At 37.1% G+C, this 11100-nt stretch overlaps 1 protein-coding gene across 1 annotated transcript; it reads left to right on the top strand.

Moving 5' to 3' along the window:
* Nucleotides 1-7336: 7336 nt before the first annotated feature.
* LOC135074283 (mucin-5AC-like) lies at nucleotides 7337-10877 on the top strand. The gene is made up of 3 exons (XM_063968565.1): nucleotides 7337-7465; nucleotides 8158-8247; nucleotides 8348-10877. The coding sequence occupies exons 2-3, from the start codon at nucleotides 8159-8161 to the stop codon at nucleotides 10875-10877; spliced, it is 2619 nt and encodes an 872-aa protein (XP_063824635.1). The 5' UTR covers nucleotides 7337-7465; nucleotide 8158.
* The last annotated feature ends 223 nt before the right edge of the window (nucleotides 10878-11100 follow it).

Genomic DNA, 11100 nt, shown 5'->3' with positions numbered 1-11100 from the left:
ACATTGGTATTAATCATCTAGTTTTTATATTTGTAAATACAAACTTAAACACTAAGGCTGAGTTGCACCATCTTACTTTAACTTTGACAAACGTCAAAAATCTGTCAAACTCCATACAAAATACACCAGTTATAGTTACGGTCAAAGTTAGGTGGTGCAACTCAGCCTTAGATAGAGTTTCTTTAGATCCTCTTCAATATAACATTCAATTCTATGTCTGCCATCAAAGTCAATCCTCTAGTGATGACATAACATCAATGGGATCGTGTTTATGTAAGTTATCGCACTAACAGGAGCCTTAGGCGCGAATATTAATGGCCGATATCACTTGTACGGGAGCCGAGCATGTTAGCGTTGAAATACAGGGTGTACATTTCAATCTGAGCCATTTGCGTAAAGCAAATCCGTAAAATTTAATAACAAATAATGGTTAATGGATGTAAAGACTTTATTTTTTACTTCGGTAAGTTAGTCGGAAGTCGCATTTTTACTGAATTCATTCACACGAATAATTCGGTGATGTGGTTAAAATTTTGCAACTACGCTACTTAGTTTCAATGCGATTTGTATTTGATTAGTAGAAGCCTAAAAGTGTCGTGAGGAAGAAAAAGAAAGCTGTTATTTACAAAGTTCGCCTAGGAGCAGCTTAAAGCGAGCTTATATAGAATCGTACGTACTAAATTCAGATTTTGGCATCGCTAAATTCTTATACAAATATTTTTAGCTTCATTCAAATCCGTATAACACGAAAAATCCTTCACCCAACTGAAAAGCTTTCAATCCAAATCAGATCCCACGCCCACAACCGCTGACTTACACGAAAGGCTTCGTAAAAGTCAATACATAATAGCCACTCGGAGTGGCCATAACATTTTATGCGCCTATTACCCGCCAAGTGACGCGTATATTCCTATAACGCGAGTATTCAAAATAAGAGCGATACCATGGTGTGCTTGGGGCCTGCATAGGCGGAACTATAAAAAGTTAGGGGGTGGGATGTAGTGGGAATGACAGCTTGATAAGATGCAGGTGAACCTTAAGAACCTTTTGGCCGTTGGATGGGCTCGTAAAACATTGTAATTGAATCGGTGCGCCATCCTTCTTTATTCCATTCCACCATATACCTACTTAAGTGTGTGTAGTTTTCCAAAAGTCGGTAAGTAACCGTTTACTAAGATTATTATCTATGTTATCTAAGATAAAATTTGAACGAGAGAATAACTTTTCCCATAACTGCAGCACGGTCTATACAATTTGTATTAGAAATCTTACACAACACTCTAAAATAAATGTTTTAGCTTATTCATTAATTTCATTATAGGTCTCATCTCCTCTACACCGATCAAACCAATGAAACGAAAACTACAGGTCTGTACCAATATACCGAATTACGCAAGAATTAAAATTCCAGCAGCCGACACCGGCCAGTGCGGAATGACATGAAAATAAAAAAATGATATCCTGCCACTGCAGCGCAAATTGCCCGCTGGACGCGAGCTGTCACTTGTCGCGCGTCACAACTGTCAACTGTCAGCTGTCAGTTGTCGCCGCTGACAGCCGGCGCCGTGGCGATTTACATGCAAGTGGTAGGCGACAATTAAAGCGGCCCGGTATTTGTGCGAGGTGTGGTTCTGTTGGGTTGTTAGCACGGTGTTGTGAAGGGACTTGTATAAGTTATGACAATCGATTGATTAATGTTAATGCTTTAATGGTGACTGTCTGGCGGCATGACAATTGATTTTCTATTGTGTGTTATACAAGTGCCATGAACGTTGTTTATGGACAGTTATTGATAAATAATCTTTCTCCGGTGAACTTATTATCGGTGCATTATGATACCACCAAGTGTAAAAATGATGTAAAATTTTCAGACGAACACATTCCTAAGTTGCTTTTGTTAAAAAAAATATTGTTCTATAGCTTTCTAAGGCTGGGTTGCACCATATTACTTTAACGTAGACAAACATCAAAAATCTGCCAAACTCCATACAAAAAGCACCGGTTATCGTTATAGTTACGGTCAGAGTTAGGTGGTGCAACTCAGCCTAAAAGAATTAAATCAGATGCCAACATACACAGACATTAAAATAAACCATAACACTCGTCATATTTAAATCGTTTGTTAACTGATAACAGCGCGTTAAACAGAAGCCGCCAATTAAAGCTCCCGCATATGAAATTGTATTTAATGAATTTAATGAACCGCGTGTTCGATTGCGCCGCGTCATCCCATTTCAGGCGAATGAATGTCAAATATAAAAACGTGTCACTTTCGAGTTCGCTCCTAAAGAGCGGAGCCATAAAAGCCAAAGTGATGTTCTTTGCGGACATAGCGCATGTAGAACGAACAGTTCACTTTGATATAATGTTTTAGAGAGTACAAATTCAAATTCAAATTCATTTATTCATTGCATCATTAGTACATTGGATGTTAAATTGTAGTGTCTTAGAGCTAAACATGTACCCTGCTGGGCATTGCAACGTCAATAGTAGGCATTAGTTACATTATTACAAACATGCAGTACAGTTAAGTTTCAAACATTGCGTACTATTTTACTAATGTCAACACAGTAATATAAATATTTTTAAATAGAAGTCATCGAGGTAATGTCTAATTTCAGCTCATGCACAGTGCTCATGGCATCCTAAATTAATAAAATATGACCAATGAAAGCTACGACGATTTACATTATTATTCTCTACCGTTAGAAACACTTGATAATTTCTTTTAATTGTAAATTTTATGATGTAAATTAAGAATTGTAATATTTTTTTTTTTGCTTAGTCACAATCTCACAAAATAAAATCAGAATTTAAATATTACGACAGCTAGACTACGTAACTGGAGCCTGTGATCAGAAACAACGCTCTATTTATTCGATATCTATTCTTGAGATTAGATTCATATCTGAGCGTCGTTTTAGGACAAGCTGTCCTCCTCAGGCTATGTCTTGGGTCGGGCGAGCTATCTCGATGATATGCTATTAATACTGATACGGGCTTTAACGCGTCGCGTATTAACCCGGCCCGCGTATTAATACACCACTTACCGCTTTATGGCACGGCGATGGAACGTAATTGTTTAGGGCCCTTTTACGATACGGCCCGTAACTCGGCCGATTTAATAACTCGAACACTTACCGCTTTTTATGAGAGGCAAGTCTATAATTTTGCTGTATTTTATTTAGTACACACATTTTGAGGATGGCTTCGTGATTGGGCTTGCTGTTTTGTTACGGGCGGTGGTGAACTATTATAAACTGATGCAGTTGCACAGTTAATGGTTTTTAGCGCTATGTGATTAAAAGAATCATAACCTAATTTTTAGTTTCTCAGTTTAATTAATGATTAAGAAATGGGATTAACGACAATCACGCACGCAATAGCGCAATCACTGATAATCATAAAATAAAAGAAAGCCAGTGGTCAAAACACAAAAAAAATCATCGTTATTTCCAGCGTCTGAGCTCATGCAACAAGACCCTTGTTAACTGATATTAAAAAAACAAACAAAAATATCCTCTCCCAATAACTCTTCATTACAAACGATCGGGCTCCAAAATAAACCGTCCGAACGCACTCCCGAAAGAGCAGCAATATTTCAGCACCACGGCCCACTGTGCGGTGCTAAATTTTTATATTCGAGAAAGGGAAACGGTTATGTCCAGAGTGAATTTAGCAAAAGTCGCACCGAGGGCCGAGTGCTTGGGACCGTGTTATCATAAATTCAAGCCCTTTTCAAGGGATCTCTGAAGTAACCTCTCAGAAAAAGACAAGTTATGGTGACTAGTTATGGGGTGATCCCGTAGAGTGGTGAGGTTCCTATCATTTTGGTGTGAGTTCGTTTTCTTGGGTTGTCGAAGGCAATTCAGTTTGGACGATCTGTATTCTGTTTGCAATGAGTTAAAGTTATAGTTTTCGAGTTTTTTAACACAAAAGAGCCAAAACTTGATTCCCGTGTCACAGTTACCACATAATTGCAGCTAAGATGACACGTGGCAAAAGTTTTCCTTCTTAAAATGTCTATAGCACTCTTTACATTAGCGCCAGCCGCTTGCTGTCAAATAAATGTTTCTAACTTTTCTAGCCTTACATTTTCCTGAAAAATGTTGATCATTTTCATACTCAAAAACGTTTAAAATGTTTTCAAAGTAAATGGCAGTGATGTTTTCATAAAAAACTGTTCAAAAGCCTGGCAAAGTCTACGTAAACATTTCCCTATAACAATAACAATAAATTGAAGAATTTGCTCATCATGCCACGTTTCAAAAATCTACCGTATTTCTTTTCTTTTATGTATGACCTATGAACACTGTCTAGGTTAGATTGTAGTGTAGCCAGAACTTTAGTATTTTTTGCGTCCATCATTTATAACACAATCACTAATGGCTTTTTTATGTGCTCATAAAACGCGTATTTATCATAATCGCCGATCCTTTAATTTCTTTTCTGTTATTGGGTATCTCTATGGCCCTGATTATGAAAAAAATACTGGGAGATCGCCAACAGCTTTACTTTTTTAAATATAGAGTTTTATTATTTTGACAAAAAAATACGAAAAATTATACATTGTGTCAATCAAATTTCTATTGAACACTAGCAAATGATCTTTTATATGATTTCCTTAAATAGGCAAGTTTGAGTAGATCTCGTTGCAAACTCCAGCAATGGTCTTCCATTCATATATGAGCACCACGCCCCTGATAACCTTCTTCCACTGTCAGAAAATTCCAATGAAAACTTTTATCCTGCTCCTCACTAAAATCACCTACATTTTGTGGAAATCGATGTTAATGCGAGTACATGAAGTGTATTTTTATGCCCATGTTGCAGCCTAGCTCTTGCAAGTTGGATAGCATGCTTTCAACAATTTCTTTTTCCTTAGGAAATTACTTATAACCAAAAAAAATCATTTTAAGCTTAGGACTGGACTTCATTCATTGATTTCTTAAAATTACGATCATTCACCAGTTGCCTAATGTGAGTCCCATCAAAAATTACCAGCTTTTAAGTTTTCTGTGCTTAATCCTGAAATATTGCGTGAAAGAAAATTAAAACATTCGTCACTTTTGTCAAGCGCCTTCACAAACTGTTTCAAGATGCCGAGCTTAATACAAAGTGGTGGGAGTACGGTGATACGGTCTTGGCTAACTAAAGGCACGTTTATAAAATTGTTTGTATCACCTTTAGCTGAAGAGCTAAAATTTGTGCCTGCGGGAAGCCGCACTGGTCAATTTTTTTGTAACCAATGCTATTGTTTGTTACGACTATTTCAGAGACACATGGAACGGGAATTTTGTGTAGCCCCCTTGTTGGCCTAAAAGATGTTACCCATTCTCAGAACACAAATGACCCATTTGTGGTCTTGATTACTTAATTTCAAATATTTATATGAAAGTGTCGATGTTACGCAGTTTTCATCAAGTTCGATATAGGTTTTCGATGTTTTTCAAATATTATATTTATCACAAACATAGCAGAAGCCATCTGGATTAAGCACACAACATCTTCATAACGAAACAATATCGAAAACACCAACAAAATATATTTTTTTGTCCAATTAAATCAAAAATCTAAGTAAAAATATTAAATGAGGGTAGATAGCTATAACTTAAAAACAAAAGCTGTTAGAGAAAAACTGTTGCCATATTTAAAAAATATGCGTCAATTTGAGATAGAAACAGAAAAAAAATCACAGGAAACAAACAATTTTATTTTTTTTGTTGACCAGTGTAATGATTCGATAATTCATCACTTGCTGTTGAAGCTACTTTGTATTGATCAACGTCTAGAAAAAAGGAATTTATAGGTACCTACTGAATCTGAATAACAATTAATACATTTTAGTGGCGTCGTACAACATTACCCAGTTAGCTTGTTGTCACGAAAAGTTTGGAAACTTAGATTTTTTAAGATATAAGCAACGTATCGGCATCATTCTAAATCTCTATCGTCTACACTCTTGTAAGTAACACTTAAATAAGGCAATACATATTTATACAATTTAGATGGATTCTTATATGACGCAAATATTATTTGATATTTATTCAAATAGTGTGTCTGACCTTCAGGTTTACGTGCCGATTTTATAAGTACCTCATTTAAAGTATTTTTGAGAATAACGTCTTATTTTGAAGCGTAATAATAATTAAATATTTAATATCCTTATAGCCCAAAGCGTGCTATTACCAAATATTTGACAAAGGAAAACATCAAATACGTACTTTGTAAATATTGAATTCCACTCATCATTATATCCAGTGATTTCTTCATCTGAAGCCATTTGTAGATGTTTAATTGTACCACCAGATTGAAAACCACCACAATTTAACCGAGCACAGTAATTTTCCTCTTTGTCATCATCGTTTCAGCCATAGGACTTTCACTGAAAAAGTTCCCTCCCAGATTGGTAGGTTGGCAGCGGCTGGCGCCAGCGCCTTCCCACAACCTTTATGAGGTCATCTGTCCACTTTGTGTAATGGTATGGGACCTATATTTCCCAACCCATCAAAGAACCATCTCAACACTATTTACCCAACCTATTATGGTAATTGAAAACATTTTTTGCCAACACAATAAACCAGCAAAAATAAAACCGCTCAAAGCCGCCGGCATGCCCTAAAATTTAGTGACCATAAAAGCCCAGAATAATCACAGCAGTGTGCAGCACTAACAAGTGGGCATTAGTTATTCGCCGCACGCTGCGAATGTTTAAAAACAGCAATTTCATACGCAATCTCGCTCGGCGCGCATTAATCAGCCAGGGCAGCCTGTCGCTCGCTGTCTGTCAACTGGCTGACGCGCTGTCCCGCGCGAGTGCAGGGCTGCCTCTTGAGAATTTGGTCACGGCCGCGATTTTTACCTGTAACAGAATGGACTGTATGGAAATATGAGAATATCAGTGCTGATAGAAACTTACAGCCTGTCGCTCGCTGTCTGTCAACTGGTTGACGCGCTTACCCGCGCGAGCGAATGGCTGCCTCTTAAGCTCGCGACTGATCTGTAACATTTCGTCGTAACGTGGACGCCAATACGCAATACCATGTTAACCCACAAAAAATCGAAAACAGAGTTATGCACCTAACTGGAATTTCCTCTTGATAAGGAACGTTTTTCAAAAGAGTGGTATGTGCCATAAAATATTTCGTTTAACAAAATATCAATTTGAAAATATCTGAGGGCTCTGGATCTCACATAGATTATTAAGCAAAACAGTCGCAAGTCATATGACACTATTAGTGTATCGTTACCGGCCCTATTGTCCGAGCAAAAAACGTGTTATGACACTTGACACGTTATTGCGTGTCTAAGTTCAAATTAAACCGTTGGTGCCTTTCGGACAGTGTCAAGTGCAGCTCTGTGTTTTTTCGTGTTTTTAATCAGCACATTGTGATTCCTGACAAAAGAAGTGTAAAAACAGTTTCTATGTGGATTACTGATATGAAAATAAGTGGACGTTTCCAAGGTAAGTGCTTTATTTATACGATAGCTGATCAAATAGATTTTCGAGGTTATAGTTCGGACTTTTGCGAATATTCTGTGTACTAAGCACAGTAAAGCTTAAATGTTTGTTTTTAAGTATAAACTACAACACTTAAAGATTCATAATCTTCGTGTTCCGTGCCTCAACAATATTCAGATGTTGGTAAAATTGCTATTTTTTGATAGATAACCCTTAACACCTTATTGCAAAATAATGTTTTGACCACATTCGCGATCCTAGCACAATTTTAAAGCACTTGACATGGTTTTGAAAAATGAATAATAGCCAATCACTTTTATTAGAATTGAACGGCAAGAGACTTGACATTGTTTTGAAAAATTGATATTGGCTAATTACATTCATTAGAATTGAATGTCAAAGGACTTGAGATTGTTTAGCGAATAGAGACATTTCTTTTAATTCAAAATTATTATCGCGTTAAGCCTATTAGCCTATTAGTACTAAAGGGTAGACTTAGATCACAATATACAGTGTTTGGTGTGTGTGTGTGTGTGTGTGTGTGTGTATGTGTGTGTGTGCGTGTGTGTTTGTGTGTGTGTGTGTGTGTTTGTGTGTGTGTGTGTGTGTGTGTGTGTGTTTCGTGTGTGTTTTCTGGGGCACACTGTATGTCGCCTTAACCTATTGTTTTTTTTAAGTAATTGCTTTTATTTCAGAATGTTCTCGAGAGGAAAAAATCGCGTTAAATTATGCAAAGCGCCTGATGCCAATCCTGCAAAAAGGACCGGACAAAAGCTATTCAGTAGGTAAGTACGCATGCAAATAAAAATAGACTTCAGCTTTCTGGGGCATCCTGTATGTCTCCTTAACCTATTGTTTATAAAGCAGTAATTACTTTTATTTCAGAATGTTGTTAAGAGGAAAAAATCTCGTTAAATTATGCGAAGCACCTGATGCCAATTCAAGCAGCCAACAATCACCGGGTTTGCCTCAGACTAGCACAGCTTCAACTCCAATAACTACCCATGCCTCTGATACGCCCCAATTCAGTGCTCCATCTCCAAGAATTACACATTCATCTGATTCGTCAATCACAAGAGAAGCATCACCAATCATTGGACAAACATCATCTACTAGTCATGAGCCAATTAATAACTTAAATTCTGCAACCAAAACAGTGGACATAATTCTACCAGTAGATGACAAAGAGTTGTTGGATGCAGTTAATTCCATAACAGCCAGCGTACCGTATAACGATCATCACAGGGATCTTACTCTAAATGCAAATTCTATTGAAGATGCTAACGTATTACCATCCGATATTTTGCTTGAAGAAAACGCTAGAACTCCTTCCATGGAACAATGCGAAGATATGTTCGGAAAGAACAATCTATCGCCACGAATCGCACAATCACCCGTTGAATCTGCTACAACCACAACACAACCTGAAATAATTCAAAATAACATGCCTCCTGAGAATATTCAATCTACACACGTGCTCCAGAATATTATTTCATCGCCCCAAAATCCAAGCAGCCAACAATCATCGGGTTTGCCTCAGACTAGCACAGCTTCAACTCTAATAACTACCCAAGCCTCTGATACGCCCCAATTCAGTGCTCCATCTCCAAGAATTACACATTCATCTGATTTGTCAATCACAAGAGAAGCATCACCAATCATTGGACAAACATCATCTACTAGTCATGAGCCAATTGATAACCTTAATTCTGCAACCAAAACAATGGACATAATTCTACCAATAGATGACAAAGAGTTGTTAGATGCAGTTAATTCCATAACAGCCAGCGTACCGTATTACGATCATCACAGGGATCTTACTGTGAATGTAAATTCTATTGAAGATGCTAACGTATCACCATCCGATATTTTGCTTGAAGCAAACGCTAGAATTCCTTACATGGAACAATGCGAAGATATGTTCGGAAAGAACAATCTATCGCCACGAATCGGACTATCACCCTTTGAATCTGCTACAACCATAACACAACCTGAAATAATTCAATGTAACACGTCTCCTGAAAATATTCAATCTACAAACGTGCTCCAGAATATTATTTCATCGCCCCAAAATCCAAGCAGCCAACAATCATCGGGTTTGCCTCAGACTAGCATAGCTTCAACTCTAATAACTACCCAAGCCTCTGATACGCCCCAATTCAGTGCTCCATCTCCAAGAATTACACATTCTTCTGATTTGTCAGTCACAAGAGAAGCATCACCAATCATTGGAGAAACATCATCTACTAGTCATGAGCCAATTAATAACTTACCTCCAGCATGTGAACGACATGAGTGCAGCGATCCGGACTATATACCTATTTCAAGTAATGACGCTAATGATGAGCAAAACCAAGGTAGACCAAAACGAGGAAGAAAAAGGAAATACCCTGAACAAAACAGAGATATTCGTAAAAAAAAGACTAACTGTAACGAAGACTACATAAGCGTGAAGGGAAAAGAAGTGACTAGAAAAATATTTTCTGGTGATTCTTTTGATTGTAAGTGTCCAAAAAAATGCACAGATAAAGTGACAGCAGAAGAACGCAAGAAAGAATTTGACAGATTTTGGATGTGTGGAAACTATGGTGCTAGGTGTGCAATCTTACAAGGATGTGTTACAGAAACGGAAACTAAAAGAAGTTATACTGCTAATTCAAAACGAAGCTTTACAAGATATTATCGTGTCAATGGAAAAACTGTGTGTAAAAAGACCTTTCTTAATACTTTTGGAATAAGCCAAACAAGAATTGATTTTGCACTGAAAAAATTTAAAAACCAGGAACCTGTCAATGATCAAAGAGGCCAAAAATCAGGTGGAAAGAATGCTACATCTCCTGAGAAACTTGCTGAAATTAAAGCCTTTATCAACAGTTTTCCGAGATACGTTTCACACTACTCGAGAAATAGCACAACTGCAAAGTACTTGGCACCTAATCTCAACATTGCAAAACTGTATGATCTCTACAAAGAAAAACATCCAAGTGGTGTTAGTTTGTCTAAATTTAGCAAAGTTTTCCACGAAGATTTCAATCTTTGTTTTAAAAAGAATCAGAAAGATACTTGTTACCGATGCGATCGCTACAAAGCTTTGAAAAGCTCACAAGCTTCAACAAGTACAGAAGCTTCAACTGCAGAACAAGAGCACAAAGAACACTTGGACAGAGCTTACAACTTGAGGAATCAAATGAAACAGGATTTGGAATCAGCGAAAACAAACCCAGAAATTGAAACGCTCACTTTTGATTTAGAAAAGACACACTGCTTGCCGAAAGTTCCCACGAGTATTGTTTATTACAAACGTCAGTTGAATCTCCACAATCTTGGAATACATCGACGGCAGAAAGCGATTTTGTCGTATCTCAAAAAGTCCGATTTTACACCAGAGCAAAAAAACTATTTCAAAAATTCATAAATCTTAAATTAAGAAAGTTAGAAAGCTGAAATTTTACATGTTTTGTCTACTAATTAAACTTTATTTAATAAAGGTGATTGGAATAATCTAGAGTTACTACTTCATTGACTTTTGACTAGTTACAGCAATTGAATTTTTAATGTCGAGCTGCAGAAATGTTGTATCAGGAAGGTAAAATGTATGGCTTATTTAAGTTGACTTCAATTCCCAGGCAGCGGATCTG

Source organism: Ostrinia nubilalis, chromosome 8, assembly GCF_963855985.1.
Source record: "Ostrinia nubilalis chromosome 8, ilOstNubi1.1, whole genome shotgun sequence".
Classification (NCBI taxonomy): Eukaryota; Metazoa; Arthropoda; class Insecta; order Lepidoptera; family Crambidae; genus Ostrinia; species Ostrinia nubilalis.
Note: the sequence above shows the minus strand (reverse complement) of the source record. Positions and strands in the feature narration are given on the sequence as shown.

Excerpts from the sequence above, each read along its gene's own strand:
- LOC135074283 (XM_063968565.1), top strand. The coding sequence starts at position 8,159 with ATGTTCTCGAGAGGAAAAAATCGCGTTAAATTATGCAAAGCGCCTGAT. Across the intron at positions 8,248-8,347 it reads GGACAAAAGCTATTCAGTAG|AATGTTGTTAAGAGGAAAAA; the intron begins GTAAGTACGCAT and ends CTTTTATTTCAG.